The sequence below is a fragment of the Dermochelys coriacea genome, chromosome 1 (genome assembly GCF_009764565.3).
Source record: "Dermochelys coriacea isolate rDerCor1 chromosome 1, rDerCor1.pri.v4, whole genome shotgun sequence".
In the NCBI taxonomy this organism is placed as follows: domain Eukaryota; kingdom Metazoa; phylum Chordata; order Testudines; family Dermochelyidae; genus Dermochelys; species Dermochelys coriacea.
Window position 1 is genome coordinate 35,384,921 of NC_050068.2, and position 17,901 is coordinate 35,402,821.

Here is a 17,901-nt window from a genome sequence, read left to right on the forward strand (position 1 = left end):
GTCACTTGCTGGAGGATTCTCTTCACCTTGAAGTCTTTAAGCCATGATTTGAGGACTTCAATAGCTCAGACATAAGTGAGAGGCTTATTGCAGGAGTGGGTGGGTGAGATTCTGTGGCCTGCATTGTGCAGGAGGTCAGACTAGATGATCAGAATGGTCCCTTCTGACCTTAATATCTATGAGTCTATGAGACCAATACATGTTCATTTTCATCATCTGAGTCAGATGACACCAGCAGAAGGTGGATTTTCTTTTTTGGTGGTTTGGATTCTGTAATTTCCGCATCAGTGTGTTGCTCTTTTAGGACTTCTGAAAGCATGCTCCACACTTCATCCCTCTCAGATTTTTGGAAGGCACTTCAGGTTCTTAAATGTTGGGTTGAGCACTGTAGCTGTCTTTAGATATCTCACATTGGTATCTTCTTTGCATTTTGTCAAATTTGCAGTGAAAGTGTTCTTAAAATGAACAACATGTGCTGGATCACCATCAGAGATTGCTATAACATGAAATATATGGCAGAATGCAGGTAAAAGAGAGCAGGAGACATAGAATTCTCCCCCCAAGGAGTTCAGTCACACATTTAATTAACACATTTTTTTTTAAATGAGCATCATCAGCCTGGAAGCATGGCCTCTGGAACAATGGCCAAAGCATGCAACGGCATATGAATCTTTAGCACATCTGACACGTAAATATCTTGCGACACCAGCTACAACAGTGCCATGTGAATACTTGTTCTCACTTTGAAGTGACATTGTAATTAAGAAGTGAGCAGCATTATCTCCCGTAAATATAAACAAACTTCTTTTTCTTAAAAAGAAAAGGAGTACTTGTGGCACCTTAGAGACTAACAAATTTATTAGAGCATAAGCTTTTGTGAGCTACAGCTCACTTCATCGCGAAAGCTTATGCTCTAATAAATTTGTTAGTCTCTAAGGTGCCACAAGTACTCCTTTTCTTTTCGCGAATACAGACTAACACAGCTGTTACTCTGAAACCTTCTTTTTCTTAGCGATTGGCTGAACAAGAAATAGGACTGAGTGGCATTGTAGTTTTACATTGTTTTGGTTTTGAGTGCAGTTATGTAACAAAAAAAAATCTGCATTTGTAAATTACACTTTCACGATAGAGATTGCACTACAATACTCATATGAGGTGAACTGAAAAATACTATTTCTTTTGTTTACCATTTTTACAGTGCAAATATTTGTAATAAAAAATATAAAGTGAGCACTGTACATTTTGTATTCTATATTGCAATTGAAATAGATTTGAAAATTTAGAAAACCTCAAAAAATATTTAATACATTTCAGTTGGTATTCTGTTTAACAGTGCAATTAATCGTGATTAATTTTTTTTAACCACGATTAATTTTTTTTTTAGTTAAATCACGAGTTAACTGCGATTAATCGACAGCCCTAATTTTTACACTTCAGATCTTGGAAAAAAAATTATACATAAAAACCAGCAGAGACATTATTAAAAAAAAAAAAACCTAAACTCCAAGACACTTATCTGATAGATCCCAGGACACACTTCATCAGGATTGATTACAGTTTGGTTAGTCAAATGATATCAATTCTCTGTCTGTAAAATTTAACACACTGAAACATAATGCAGAAATTTTATTTTCATAATTTATTGAGCAACAAGTAGAGGTCAATGTATAGGGAATTAAGAATGTTTTTATTAGCAGCAAAATAATTATATCCAAGGAACCTTCTCATGGAAAGGTGGAGAAAGGTCAAGAAAGCAGGAATAGGAAAGGATTGAAGAGAGAGAGATCTAAAGCCTGGATTCACAAAGGTAAATACCTGGGGATTTAGATGCCCAAGAGCTAGTCTACACTAGAAGGGCTACAGCAGCACAGCTGCACCAATGCAACTGAGCCGCTCTAGCATGTCTGGTGAAGACACTCTCTATGCCGATAGGAGAGAGCCCTGTCAGCATAATAAAACCACTTCCACGGGAGGCAGTAGCTATGTCAACAGGAGATGCTCTCTGCTGACATAGTGCTGTCCGCATCGGCGCTGAGGTCGGTCGGTGTAACTTACGTCACTCGGGGGGGGGTGGCTTATTCACACCCCAGAGTTACATAAGTAATACTAACATAAGTGGTAGTGTGTACAAGCCCTAAGTCTGGTTTTAGGTACCTAAGTCCCAGTTTTAGGCTCTGCAGCAATTCACAGAACTCCCACCCAATGCTGCAGATGCCTATGCCAACACAGTGCCTAAGTTTCTGCCACCGGGCACGTACACTGCTGTCTTACTCTAAGTGCCTGGCTGTCTATTTCCCATCTAAGCCTCAGAGCAATTCACAAACTGAGGAGGATAGATGTCTGGACTCACATTTGGGGCCTGATCTGGTAGGTGTACTCAGAGACTGCTGACTGAATTTCTGGCAGAAGAGATGGTGGCCACCTTAAAAGTTTTTAGCCCAGAAGTTCGAGCTCCTGGAATGTAAGAAAGACAGGTTCAATTCACCACTCTGCTAAAGGGGGGAGAAGGGATTTGAACATGGGTCTCCCACATGGATGCCCTAACCATGAGGTTAGAGAGTCATTCCCAGTTTCCCTCTCTCTTTGGATAAATAATGAGTGATTGAGCCAGAGTGGAACAGCTTCAACAGGAGTTATTTGAGGGAACCCCACATCAGAGTACCTCATATCCCAGTTGTTGTAGCACTTAAAGCTGTTGGAGACCCCTGTTCAAATCCATTTTCCCCCTTCAGTAGAGGGGGGAATTGAATCTGGGTCTCCCACATCCTGGAGGAGTGCACTGACCACTGGGCTAAAAGTTACAGGGTAGGCACCACCTCTTCCTATGCCTGTTTTCTGTGGAGTTAGGTGCCTGCCTAAATTATTCTCACCTAAGGCACCTGAGCACCTGAATCCAGGAGAGCAGTTCCTGATTCTGAATCACAGGCAAAGACTGGAGCCTCTCTGCAGTGTGAACTTAGGCACCTATCTCCGTGAGGGTGTGCGGTTTAGGACATTTCCCTCTAGTCAGCATCTCCTATTGGCTAGCAACTAACTCAGGCTTTCTGGGTCACACGGTTGTTCCTGTGATTTTTCTAGACAGCCATAAGGTAGGTGTTGGGACTGCCCCAACACCTAAATCCCTTTGTGAATCCGAGCCTAAAAGACTACAGTGGGCCCAGACCCCGCAGTGTTGCACAAGGAATCTTTCGTAAATACATGAAGATGCAAATTAGAAGTAGATCTGTGGGTTCTTATTGCTTGTTGTCATAAACGACAGACACCCAGGCCTGTTACATGCTGCCTCTGCTATCCCTCTGAAATGCTGTTTTATTTTTTAATACGTCTTAGATTCTGTATTAGAAATGTCTAGATGAAATCTTTGTGTGAATTGGTTTACTGTTACCCATCATCTTTCAGCTTCACTTTCCATGTTGTGCTACTCTCCTTGATGCATCAGATTTTTTTTTAAACTTTTGTTATATCTTGAATTATACTGTAGTTTCCCAACAAGTAGAATGAGATAAGGAATCATGTTCAGATCTAGAGCCAGATGGGTGTTAAGGTTCAGATTCAGTGAAATCTCATGAGCTGTTCTCAACTAGATTTGGTCCTACTGATGCAAATCAACTGAGATTGGCAAATTTATGAACCCTTGACTGGAGACACACTCAACATCAGCTGTTCATGAGATTTCCACCAACTTGTCACATCTGAACCCGAAACAGAAAATGCGTCCCTTTAATTTTGAACATGACCTGGAACAAAAAAAAAAAAATCCACACGAGTGGGTTTCGGACCTCAGAATTACAATAGGCACCATTCAAATCTGAAAGGACTCAGAAGCAAATGGAATAGAACTCATTAACAAAGTTACATTTTGCTAAAAGAAAGAGATTCTAACTGATTATCAACAAGGATATTTTCCTGAATCTCAGGTGGTTAAAATTGACATATTTCCACTGGCTGCAATGGAGTTACACTGATTTACACCAACTGAAGAAGAAGATCTGGCCCCTTTATTAAAATTACAAAACATAGCATAAACTGTGAATAAACCATCCTTTTGAGAGAAAATATTTTAGGAGAGTTCTGCTTTAGGGGTCCACATGTAGATCTCCAAATAAAAGAGTTATGTCTCCTTTTTTAAACTAACAGAGCCTGAAAACTAGGGCTAGTAAACAAATTGCATTGAAACTTTTTCCTGCAAAAAACAAGGTTTATAAATAAAGATGATTTGTTGTGAAAACTGTCAACTTTCTGTGGATAGTTTTGATTTATTTTTTGTTGAAAAAGTGAATGCCCAAAAAACAAAAATAATTTAGTTTTTGGCCCCAAACCAAAGTATTTTGACACTGAAAGGCCACTGAAGTACCTCATGGAAGCTATCATTCCAGTGCCTCATTCTCCTCTATGGAGTAAGGTCTCCAGCCTGACTTCTTCAGCCGTAATACACAATGGCTATGTATTGCTCATGGTGACCACCTCCTCTCAGAAAAAGCTGAGACTGTGGTTCACCATGGGAGACATAGTCTGACCAGAGAGCCCACCCCACAGAGGAAAATGAAAAGATGAGGCACCTAGACTAGAGCTCCCATAAGGTACTGTAGGGGCATTTCAGAATCAAAAATATTTGTTTTCAACCAAACTATTTTTTATTTCAATTTTTTCCACCACAACCTCAAAATTCTCCACAAATAAAAACCGTAACATTTTCCAACCAGCTTTATTAAAATTGTTTTTGCAATTTTAATAGTGAGCTACAGGAGCAACTTAAAAAGACATGCTTTCCTTAATTTATGGAGTGAAGTACCTTACCTTATAGATATCCAGGAATCCACACTGATGGTCAAATCGAGTGTACAGCTCATTCAGCATGCTGATCACCTGCATGGGGGTGCACTGGGCGCACACAGCTGTGAAGCCAACGATGTCTGAGAAGAGCATGGTGACATCATCAAACTTCCTGGCCTGAACTTGCTGCCCCTGCCACAACCGTTGAGCCACCTCTTCTGGAAAAATAGAAATAAGAAGATCCACTGTCTTCTTTTTCTCCTCTTCCAGAGCTTGGTGTGTTCGCTCTAATGTTGCCTTCAGTTTATCCATTCGTTTCTTCAAGCCATCTTGGGCCTTTGCCTGCTCCCCAACCAATATGACGTCACGGGTAGCATCATGAATAGGTATGTCAGAAAGATGTAGGCCTCGGCCCATCAGCTCATCCAGCTTGTCCACGCAAGGAGAACCCAAAAACAAAATAGAATTTGACTCAGGCACATGGATCATTTGTCCTTTGACTTCCATCACCTGCAAAATGTAAATGGAGTTTAAAAAACAAAGATTAATTAATAGTGTACATGGACCCTCACTCCACTCTCAACTCAGCGCACATACAATGGGCCATTGGTGGGGTCTTCGTATATCCTTAAGGTAAAAATCATTTTACTTTGTGTAATGACCCATCCACTCCCAATCTCTATTCAAGCCGAAGTTAATTGTATCCAGTTTGCACATTAATTTCAATTCAGCAGTCTCTCGTTGGAGTCTGTTTTTGAAGTTTTTTTTTGTTGAAGTATTGCCACTTTTAGGTCTGTAACTTCGTCCTCCCCCATTACTATTTCACATTTGGGGAAATGTATACCTTCAAATCAGCGGCACTGCTAGGGCACCACAGTATACCAACATTTTTATGGCTGACTTATAACAACGTTTCTTCAGCTCTCGTCCCCTAATGCCCCTACTCTACTTGCGCTACATTGATGACATCTTCATCATCTGGACCCATGGAAAAGAAGCCCTTGAGGAATTCCACCACGATTTCAACAATTTCCATCCCACAATCAACCTCAGCCTGGACCAGTCCACACAAGAGATCCACTTCCTGGACACTACAGTGCTAATAAGCGATGGTCACATAACCACCACCCTATACAGGAAACTACCAACTGCTATTCCTACCTACGTGCCTCCAACTTTCATCCAGACCACACCACATGATCCATTGTCTACAGCCAAGCTCTACGATACAACCACATTTGCTCCAACCCCTCAGACAGAGACAAACACCTACAAGATCTCTATCAAGCATTCTTACAACTACAATACCCACCTGCTGAAGTGAAGGAACAGATTGACAGAGCCAGAAGAGTTCCCAGAAGTCACAGACTATGGGACAGGCCCAACAAAGAAAACAACAGAACACCACTAGCCATCACCTTCAGCCCCCAACTAAAACCTCTCCAACGCATCATCAAGGATCTACAACCTATCCTGAAGGACGACCCATCACTCTCACAGATCTTGGGAGACAGGCCAGTCCTTGCTTACAGACAGCCCCCCCGAACCTGAAGCAAATACTCACCAACAACCACGCACCACACAGCAGAACCACTAACTCAGGAACCTGTCCTTGCAACAAAGCCCATTGCCAACTGTGTCCACATATCTATTCAGGGGACACCATCATAGGGCCTAATCACATCAGCCACACTCTCAGAGGCTCGTTCACCTGCACATCTACCAATGTGAATATGCAATCGTGTGCCAGCAATGCCCCTCTGCCATGTACATTGGTCAAACTGGACAGTCTCTACATAAAAGAATAAATGGACACAAATCAGATGTCAAGAATTATAACATTCAAAAACCAGTTGGAGAACACTTCAATCTCTCTGGTCACTCGATTACAGACCTGAGAGTGGCTATCCTTCAACAAAAAAAACTTCAAAAACAGACTCCAATGAGAGACTGCTGAATTGGAATTAATTTGCAAACTGGATACAATTAACTTAGGCTTGAATAGAGACTGGGAGTGGATGGGTCATTACACAAAGCAAAACTATTTCCCCATGTTTATCCCCCCACCATTCCTCAGACATTCTTGTCAACTGCTGGAAATGGCCCACCTTGATTATCACTACAAAAGTTCCCCCCCCCACTGGTAATAGCTCACCTTCACTGATCACTCTGGTTACAGTGTGTATGGTAACACCCATTGTTTCATGTTCTCTATGTATATAAATTTCCCCACTGTATTTTCCATTGAATGCATCCGATGAAGTGAGCTGTAGCTCACGAAAGCTTATACTCAAATAAATTTGTTAGTCTCTAAGGTGCCACAAGTACTCCTTTTCTTTTTTTGAATCTAAAGAGACTCACCAAGAGGTCCTGGAACAATTTGTATAGTGGGGGTGCTGACAACTAATGAATCAAACTGTAAACCTGCATATAATGGAAATTACTTCAAGCCGGGGAATGGTGGCAGCATCCCTCACACTCATAGTTCCAGCACCTATGGACTCACCTGGTCTGGTTGCCAGGGTGAGTCAGGAGAATAGCCTTGTATCAATTTGCATGGCTCTACAGCATGACATTCTGTCACAATGATACCCAAAAATGAGATCCTGGACCCACGTGCACCACATTTAAATGTGAAAAACAACCACAGTAAAATATGCTTCTTAGGATCAGCATAACTAGTTGCAGGGATAATTTAGCTGACATGAGCAGGCCCAAGTTAAGACAAGACAACCCCAGACAAATACTTGCTGAAACAACTAACTGTTGTGTATGTTTACAGTAAATAAAGGGAGGCACGAACTAACTAAGCTATTGTGGATATACTTATGGTAAATAAAGTAGGCAGAAACACCTTGAACTGTTAATATGCCAAGCAATTGGTCCTTACATGCAAGTTGTATAGATAGGTGGCTCTCAACCTTTCCAAACTACTATACACCTTTCAGCCTGATTTGTCTTGTGTACCCCCAAGTTTCACCTCACTTAAGAATTACTTGCTTACATAATCAGACATAAAAATATAAAAATGTGTCACACTATTACTGGAAATTTGCTTACTTTCTAATTTGTATCATATAATTATAAAAAATAAATTGGAATATAAATATTGTACTTGCATTTCAGTGCATAGTATATACAGAGCAGTATAAACAGTCATGGTCTATATGAATTTTAGTTTGTACTGACTTCTAATGCTTTTTATGTAACCTGTTGTAAAACTCGATAAATATCTAGAAAAATTGACGTTCCCCCTGGAAGACCTCTACGTACCCACAGTGGTACGCATACCCCTGGTTGAGAACCACTGATATAGATGTCAGCAGCTAGAAAAGATGTGTGTAAAGACAAGTGTGTAGCGTGTGACATGAATTGGAGTTGTGGTATCCTCCATAACTAAACCCAAGAGCTGTTACATGCCTAATAAAGTAACCGGAGTGACGAGCTAAAGTTGAACTGAGTTTTTTAGATCCCAGAGAACTGGATGAAGGGTTCTTCCAGAACTGAATGAAGCATTCTGGATAAGCGGAAAAGATCTCTGACGGAATCCCAACGCTAACGTTACTAGGTTTACTACTAGAATATGCCTGGCCTGAAAAGCAAATTCCACATAGCTGTCTCTCTATTAACTAAAAATAATGCACAACAAGCACGAAAAGAGATTAAAGGGGAAAAATGGCTGTCATTTGAATGAGAGTGAGACAGTGAAACAGCTTAGTTTCTATTTAAAAAAACCCAATTACTGACTGAGTCAGAGGAGGCTGAATTAGAGAGGAAGCAAATAAGGGGACATAAAAGAAACATACAAAATAATGAATGGCACAGAGAAGGTAAATGAGGTGCTCCTATTGACCCTTTCTTATAATGCAAGAATAGAGAGAGACATCCAGTAAAACTGAAAGGAAACATTCTGTTACAGTTCATTTATTACCTGCCAATATAGGATTCACAAGATACTTGAAATGTATTTGCAAAATGGAAAAAATAATCAGAAAGGCCAGACAGGACAGAAAAGTCTTGTTAAGGATCAGCTGGTTCCCACACTTCGCCACGATCTGCAGAGCCGTTCATTTCAGTCACTGGCTCAAATCTAGCTCAGGCTGTTAGTTGCCAAATGTCACTTCCCTAAGGGAGATCTTCAGTGGCCAACGTGAATGAAGCCTTAGGGCTTGTACACAGCCCCACAGTGCAGACTACAGCAATGTGAACTGCAGCGCACACCAAAGAGTTACTGTAACTACATGCTGCTAGACCCTGCTAGTGCAAATGAAAATGGACCATGTTAACAGGAACTACGGTAGGTACATTTTCATTCACCCTAGCAGAGTCTACACAGGGCAGTTATAGTGCAACACTTTAGGGCACACTGCAACTTACGCTGCCATATTCTGCACCGTGGGGCCATGTAGACAAGCCCTAAGTCTATTACAATCGACAGGTTTACTGGCAATATAAGTGCAAACTTCAAAGCCTGAGAGGGCATTAAAGCTGAACTACATCAATGCTTAAGTGCAGTCTTTCAATTTCAGCACTGAGGCATGTCAGCAGGGCACCATGGGGAAGTTCTCAGTGCCACTGAATGTCTTCAGTGGATAGAGCACTTAAGTTTTCCATATAATCTAGCACTGTTCACCAGCACTCCAACTGAATAATATGTTTCCTAATGAAAAAGTTTATGGGCTACACTCTGATCTCCAATCAGGGTTTCATTGGTTTGACTGAGATAAGAAACGGTCCCGATGTTTCTTGAGAAAGACAGTCAAAAGACAGCTTGGGAGACATGTATGTTTTAAGTGAACAGAAAATCAGTAAAGTAGAACTCTCACTGACTATTATACATTACCGTGAGTCATAAGTAAAACAAGCATGGGTCATTCTAATAATCATGATTCAAGTTCACATTCCAGTAGTGCCCTAAGGTCACAATCAGCACTGAAGCCCTATCATGTTGTAATGAACATACACATGAGGACGACACATTCCCTGCCCAAGGCATTTACATTCTAAATAGGAAAGACAGAGAACAACGGACAAACAGCATCCGGAGCACAAAGTTCAAGATGATGTCTAGGGACCATGTCTTCTGAATTAGATACTTTTCTTTCCTCAAAACACACCCTAAACGTAAACCTCTTTTCCTGCTACCCCTCCTTTCAACCATCCAGCTGCCCAAGCAAACAGTTTTCACCATGGCTACTGCTACTGCAACAATTTACCTTTCTTCCACCCACCCCAACCTCCAAAATAAAACCAAAAGCCCAAACTGTCCAACCTAATGTTATCTGTATTATTGTCTTACTGTAAGTGCCTAAAGGCCAGAAAGCATCTGCAGTGCCGACAGCTACTGCCACCATGTCCACTCAGTGGCGTGGGGAGATGTTGGGAGATTCCTTCTTCCAATGGGGGTTCCCTGAAGTGCGGCCATTGGCCAGCAAAGCCCCTCTTACCCCTCAATCTGCTGCTGATGGCTCCATGCCCCTTCCCAATCATGTGTTATTGATTGCCATACAGTACAACCCAGATAACAGCAATACACATCTTACTGCCAACCTCAGACTGAGAATTCAGCAAGTGAAAGATCTTGGGCAACTGAACTGCTACATGCTAATTTATTTCCCCAGGTGCCTATTGTTAGTGTTTGCATTTCTATGCCTTTACTCCCTAACTTCATTCTGGGGGATTCATTTGAATGCTGCTTGTGTGAGAAAGCTACTAAACTATATAACCCAGCATACAGCATTCCCCAATATTAAGTACTCTCTCTCTCATTTTAAAAACATATCGATCCTTATTTAATATGTAAGATTTAGAGGTGCCTGTTTCCTATGCACAGCACAGCAGTTTAAAAGGGCACATCAAGAAACTTTTTAGCTCTGTAGTGCAAATTGCCAAATGTAAAATTTTCATGTATGGCATTTTGAATTTTTTTCTCCCTTTTCAGGGATTAAAAGGCATCAGGTTTAAAACAAAAGGAAGTATTTCTTCACACAATACACTGTCAATCTATGGAACTCTTTGCCAGAGGATGTTGTGAAGGCCAAGCCTATAACAGGGTTCAAAAAAGAACTATATAAATTCATGGAGGATAGGTCCATCATTGGCTATTAGGCAGGATGGGCAGAGACGGTGTCCCTAGCCTCTGTTTGCCAAAAGCTGGGAATGGGCAATAGGGGATAGATCATTTGATGATTACCTGTTCTGTTCAATCCCTCTGAAGCACCTGGCATTGGCCATGGTCAGTAGACAGGATACTGGGCTAGATGGACCTTTGGTCTGACCCAATATAGCCTTCTTATGATTGTTTTCCTCTTCTTTGTGATAATTATTAAATGGTCTATAAAATAAACTGCCCTGTGCTACACCACTAAAGGCATGTCTACACTGCAAAAAAAGGTGTGTTCTTAACTCAGATTAGCTAACCTGCATTAGCTAACTTGGGTTTATGTAATAGGCTTCCCTATAGACTTGAACTTGAGCTGCTAACCTACTTTAAAGTCAAGTTGTCATGTCTTCATTGCTGTTTTTAACCCGAGTTAGCCAACATGGGTTAAGAACACACCTTTATTTTGCAGCGTAGACATATCCTAAATTGCTCCACCTCCAGCTGGTTTTATGGTGTCACTTTTGAGAGAGGTATGAGCCTAAAATAAATTGAAGGAGACAAGATTAGCCCTGGACTGGAAGGGTGGTCAAGAACTTCACAGATTTTCACTTTTATTATATATGGGGCATTTCTTAAGTTTTAATTAACTGTATTTAATGTGCAGGATGGAAGCATTTACATTTTTATTTTTAAAAAATAGTTAACCATACTGTGTTAAGTCTGTTAAGGATAAGTCTGCTTGAAATGTATGTGTATCATTATTACCTATATAATAAATACTTTAAAAGGGAAATTCTGCTCTCCGTTACATCAGCATAAAATAGAGAGCAATTCCATTGGCTTGAGGGGGCATTACTCCCAATTCACACTAGCATAATTGAGCAGAATAAACCCTCTGAAAATAATAATTACACATTATTGTTTAAAGGACTATGTTCTTTTGCAATTATTGTACAGCCTAACAGCCTCAGAAAGATAAATAAAAATGCAGGCTCGGAGAGAGATTTACTTCCATCACAAACTCAGCCTCATCAGAATGTGGACAACTAGAATCTCCTACTAACCTCCCGCCCAAAGACCTACCAAGTAAGAAGTCACATTACTGTGGTAAGCTCCAATCCCTCTGTTTTAGAAGGTGAAGGACTACCTCTGAGTTCTCTAAGCCAACAGCTACCTCGTTAGATTTTCCAGGCTTGGCAAACACTGGATTCACACTGTCCTAGGAATATTAATCATGAGATCAAGAGCTGACAAACTGAATGCCAACTCTATCACCTAGTCCCTACATGAAAATGTGGTGCATTGATGAAAGGGCAAAGTAGATAATCTGGAAAATTCTGTTACCTATACTGACTGATAGGCCAATGGGAAGTGCAGTGGAGATACTGATGGGCATCTTTGAGAAAGTTTTTAAAACAAAACTTCCTGCTTCTTTGAGCAGGTCTCATATATTCTGTAGCCTTCGTAATATTCCTATAAGCAGACAGCTTCCTCTTGGACTTTGATAACTATGCAATTTTCCCTCTGTAGTTACCATTTCCTTTTCCTTTCTAGAGGAGAGGGTCGGGATTATGGCATTGGGCCCCACACTTGCAAAATATAGTAACGAACATGCTTTACGCACAGGAGTGGATTAAATGGAACTTCTTGTGCAAGTAAAGTTAAGCAGTCTAAGAACTTTAGTTATGTATATACAGCCACTTTGTTCTCTCAACAAATTAAGAAGTCTTGCTTTTCTGTATGATTATGAGAAATGTATAATTGCCCAGTTGGAATGCTGGAGGGGAAATGGAGAAGTGCATTTTCCATACTAGAAAGCAGGGTGTAGTGTTAATAGCTGGCTGGATAGGTGGGTAATTTTACCCTGGAGAGTGATTTTTTAGGGAATTCATTTGTACCAGAATTTTTATTTAATTCATCACATTTGAAACCCTGATTCTTCTTTTACTTACATTTGTAATGTCTACATGGTAAACCTACTTTCCTTCACTGCCATTGGTTGCAGTGAGTTAAGTGTGCAAGGGCACCATAATTTAGCGAGCCTACACAGGGACTCTGCACCTCCTGCATGCAGGAGATCCCTCCACATTTCTGCACAGGGACACCTGCACGTAGGATGTAAATGGAGGTGGGGCTTGGAATTGGGGATTCACTGCTGCACTGAGGAACTGGTCATTTTCCCCACACTTAGTGGTGGGAGTAGAGGGCATAGGAGCACATGGAGATATTATAGACTCAAGACCTGGTTAGTGCAGGATTCCTTCCTTGTCCCCACAGAACTTTCCTTCCACAAACCTGGTCACTTGGGCTTGGTGCTGAAAGGATGGTCCAGCCTTATCTATGCGATTAATTTTGTACATTGCAATCTGTAAGATTATTTTTCTCTTCTTCTTTCATCTATAACTACACATGATCTATTTAGTCTGAACTGAGTGTTCAGTCTGAGGACAGACAGTGTGGACCACATCCTCAAGTCAACTGCGGGACGTCCATTTACGTCCATTTACAAGTGCTTATGAAGATTTATTCTAAATGTGTGAACTTCCTAGAATATTTTTTTAAAAATTAAATATGCCTCTTTTTCTATCAATTTCCCCCTTATATTTGCAATCTATGGCTCTTTTCTGAATTTGTAAATAATTCATAAAACTGGATCAAGGGAAGAATAGTATGCCATGATATTTTACATATCATGAAACATACTGGATACTGTAGGCCATTGAAGTTGGCTGCTACACTGAAGAGATGGCTAACGCTACTAAGCTCTGATGTACTGCAGAAAAGCAATTTACTTATTATGAGGCAGCTTTGTACCATGCAGTGCTACAAAATATAACAACTGATAATTCCCAATGGTCTTCCTTGCAACAATCCCATAAGAAAATGTGTGTACGATGTCAGGATATGGAAGGGGAAGCAGAAACTCAGACTCAGACAGGAATCAGGAAATCCCAAATCCTAATCTCTACCCTGAAACTCTGACAGGTTTCAGAGTAGCAGCCGTGTTAGTCTGTATTCGCAAAAAGAAAAGGAGTACTTGTGGCACCTTAGAGACTAACAAATTTATTAGAGCTTAAGCTTTCGTGAGCTACAGCTCACTTCATCGGATGCAAAAAGGGTGCTTGACAATTACTAAATATCTGCACAGGGCTTTGATGATGAAAAGAGAAATATAAAAGCCAAGTACTATTATTAGTTGTCATTTATTTATGATTTAATAATTACATCACCAAGACACAAAACATGCTAAGGAGTGCAGTTTCACCTCCCACTAGAATTCCCAGCTGCCCCACCAGTGGGGCAATTTAGTTAGCAACAGTAATGAATAGCTCATGTGAGCTGCAGGCTGAAACTTTGCTGCCTTGCCTTTCTTAATGTTTTAAAAAAAAGACATAGAAGTTGGACACTTCTACATCTAAGTTTTTCTAGGTTTTATATTTACAATTACGTCAAAAGCAACACCACCAAACTGGAGAACAAATGCAACACATTTCACACTGATATTGACACCTCTAATTTACTACAAGCACTGCAATTTACCACATCCACTTTATAACCTTTTTAACAAAACTAGTAAGCTTCAAGGGGATCCTTCTAATAAGCAAATGGCTTTTTACCATTGCACTCAAAAGTTGTAGTTTGCTCCAGTATTCTAGATTCTGGCAAATAAGTCCCAGTTTTGAGACCACTGCAATTCACACAACACCTCCTGAATCCTGTAGGTGCCTAGACTCCCTTGGCACCTAAGTTTTTGCACTGAAAAGGTTCCTCAGTACTTATGTTTCTGCTTCTGCACATGTGCACTGCTGCCTCCCTCTAGGTATCCAGACAACTATCTCCCACCTAAGCCCTTGTGCAATTCACAAACCAGGGAAGACAGATAGGTGTTCACCAGCCTAACTCATGTGTGGGGCCCCAATGAGTATGCCAACCAGACAGGCTCTTCAGGCAAGTTCACACAAAACAGCCACCAGGTGGAGAAGAGGCCTCCCTCAAAACCTTGAGCCCAGAGGACAGAGTACACACTTGGGAGGTGAGTGACCCCACAGTTCAAGTCCTCCCATCTTCTGATGAGAGGAGATTTGAACAGGGATCATCCACCTCTGAGGGATGTGCCCTAACCACTGGGCTATGGGATATGCTGATGCAGAGCTCCCTCAGTCTTTCCCGTTGTAGCTGTTCCATTGTGTATTAAATAAGTAAAGAATCAATGGGCCAGAAAGACAGAGTACAAAGTGGGTAGGGCACTCAAGTCATTCTCACTACACCTAAGTTGGCTAATTTGGGGATCTCACAATCACAAAACAATCTAAATTTGATATGAGAATGACAGATTTAATTCAGCTTTGATTTCAACCAAACCAAGTTTTTATCTTAGAGGGAAAGGAGGACACAAACCTTTTCCAGAGGTGCATGGAAACATGTGTACTGTATGCATTTAAGGACCGATGCACCGAATGAAGTACATTGGAGCTGACGGTGCTCAGTACTACTCAGGAGATGCTCAGGACCTTGCAGGACTGGAACCCTTAGTATTTGCTTATAAACTCAGCTCAGAGCATTGTCAGAAGACGTTATTCCATCCAGCAGCAAACTGATTTACAAATTTCAGGTTATTTTTAGAAATCCCCAGGGTGTTACATAATGTGCAACAGCCTCCTAACTGCAGAAAGAAATTTTAGCGTTTTCTATTGTAATTTCCTGAAGAACACAGAATGGCAGTGTCTATGCAGCAGGGATCTATCTTAAGGAAAATCAAAGTACCGGATGGAAAATAGTAATTTGCTATAATGTAAAAGAAAAGGAAAGGAAAGAAAATAAAAATCCTGCATTTGCAACTAGCAAGTTCCTAGATATTTTAATTTCCAATGAATAAGAGTGGGCTAGATTGAAACAAAAAAGCAAATAACCCGCAGACCCCCTGCCCTTTTGTACATGAAGTAAAAAATGAGATTATTTTAAAAGGAAGCAGTATATACTGATATCCTATACTATGAAGGCAAGATTCCTGCATAATCACTCACAGAGTAAGGAAGATCAGGTTGGATCTACTCCAATTACAACTTGGGTGTACATGGAAGGAGAAAGTATGGGTTAAAGACCGCTATTCCCTTGCAACCTCATGGACAATACAACGGGTAATGAAAAATGTAAGTAACGTAAATGATCCATGGGGTCTTCTACAGTCCCTCTGCGCTGGCGTGAACTTCAGTCTCCAATAAGTTTTTTCATGACATGATTACACCACTTTCCAGCCAGCACAAGGTGAGGAAAGAAGTAACTACACCCTGAAAACAGGTTTCACAATCTAGAATGCCTCTTCTCTTGCTCCAGCAGAGAAAAGACTCTTCCCCCTTTTGCAGTGGGGTAGCTACACACTGCTCCCAACCCAAGGCTAAGCCCAAAGTGTCAGTCTCCTCTGGACGGGGCACTGGTGAAAAACTCATGTGCCCTCCCTTTCTTAGAGTGAATCTTCTGACTCCAAAGCAAGAGGAGTCCCTCTAGAACAAAGAGTCATAATTCAAACATCCCATGGCAGATTTTCTGAATCTTGTTTATTTTCGGGTACTCCAAAATAGAGCGATGACTGATGTAGAATCTCTGTAGAGGGCACAAGATGTGGTGCTTAAAGTTCCCTTTCCCCATGAGACACAAAAGATGAAAGGTTTCAGAGTAGCAGCCGTGTTAGTCTGTATTCGCACAAAGAAAAGGAGTACTTGTGGCACCTTAGAGACTAACAGTTCATGCATCCGATGAAGTGAGCTGTAGCTCACAAAAGCTTATGCTCAAATAAATTTGTTAGTCTCTAAGGTGCCACAAGTACTCCTTTTCTTTTTTTAAAAGAGTGAAAGGCATTCAGCAAAATCACAAAGAAAAAACAAGTCCTCTGAACTGGCATGGACATTCCAAAACATCTCACTGAATAAAAGGGTGAGCTACAAACCATTGAATGAAACATTTTGGAATTCAGAGATTAGAATATATAAAGATGACCTGAAAAGATTTTTTTTCTTTAAAATTGACTTTTTAGTCTTTTGCTGCAAAACTTACAGCAAACTTTAGATGCCATTATTAGAACTTTGATTTGAAACTGAGATTTTTGGCATCAAAAATACAAGCAGGGAATTGTAGTAGGTTCCTAGGGTGGTATTTTCAAACTGGTCTGACTTGGGAGCACAATTCCCTTTGGCTGATGGGATTTTCAAAATAGTCTCTTTTTGACCTCTATGACAGGTTTCAGAGTAGTAGCCATGTTAGTCTGTATTTGCAAAAAGAAAAGGAGTACTTGTGGCACCTTAGAAACTAACAAATTTATTAGAGCATAAGCTTTCGTGAGCTACAGCTTACTTCATCGGATGCATTTTTTTGACCTCTATGTAAACCAGCCACTAGGGGGATACTGGATCACATGTTTATCCAATGTGTTATAAGTATATAATAATTTTGCCACAAGGTTATTATATTGCAGGGGAAAATCCCTGTCTTTTCTGGTCCAGATTTTAAAACAACACATGTACATTAATTCTGCACTATAACTGCCGCAGAATGCATTTGTTTTATTGATAGCCATTTCACAGTTTGAATGGAATAAAAACAACCCTAACCAAGTTGTAAGACAAGCTTCTTATCCTCGGGTTCTCTCTCTTTGTACGGTGTAGCAGCACACTGCATTTCCAATAAGTGTTCACCAAACAATTATTTCCCAGAATACAAAAGATAGTATAGTACAAGTTAAAATGGGAGCAAAAGCACAGGAGGTCAAAAATAAGTCATTTAATGGCTAAAGAGGAGAACTGATTATTTAAAAAAATAAATAACCACTTTGTGCTTCCCGAAAAGTTGGTTGTAAAGATTAAAGTAACCTAGGGTGACCATATAGCAAAATGTGAAAAATTGGGATGGAGGTCGGGGGTAATTGGCCCTGTACAAGACAAAGCCCCAAATGTCAGAACTGTCCCTATAAACTTGAGGCATTTGGTCACCCTAAACAAGCCCTCTTTTGGTCTAAAAAGGCAGCAATTCAA

At 40.6% G+C, this 17,901-nt stretch overlaps 1 protein-coding gene across 1 annotated transcript in view; it reads right to left on the minus strand.

The window, feature by feature from the left end:
* GUCY1A2 (guanylate cyclase 1 soluble subunit alpha 2) overlaps positions 1 to 17,901 on the minus strand; it is a 302,125-nt gene that overhangs the window by 172,606 nt on the left and 111,618 nt on the right. The window contains exon 5 of the mRNA XM_038422765.2: positions 4,798 to 5,283. Coding sequence (XP_038278693.1) covers positions 4,798 to 5,283 — 486 coding nt within the window. The remainder of the gene's footprint in view (positions 1 to 4,797; positions 5,284 to 17,901) is intronic.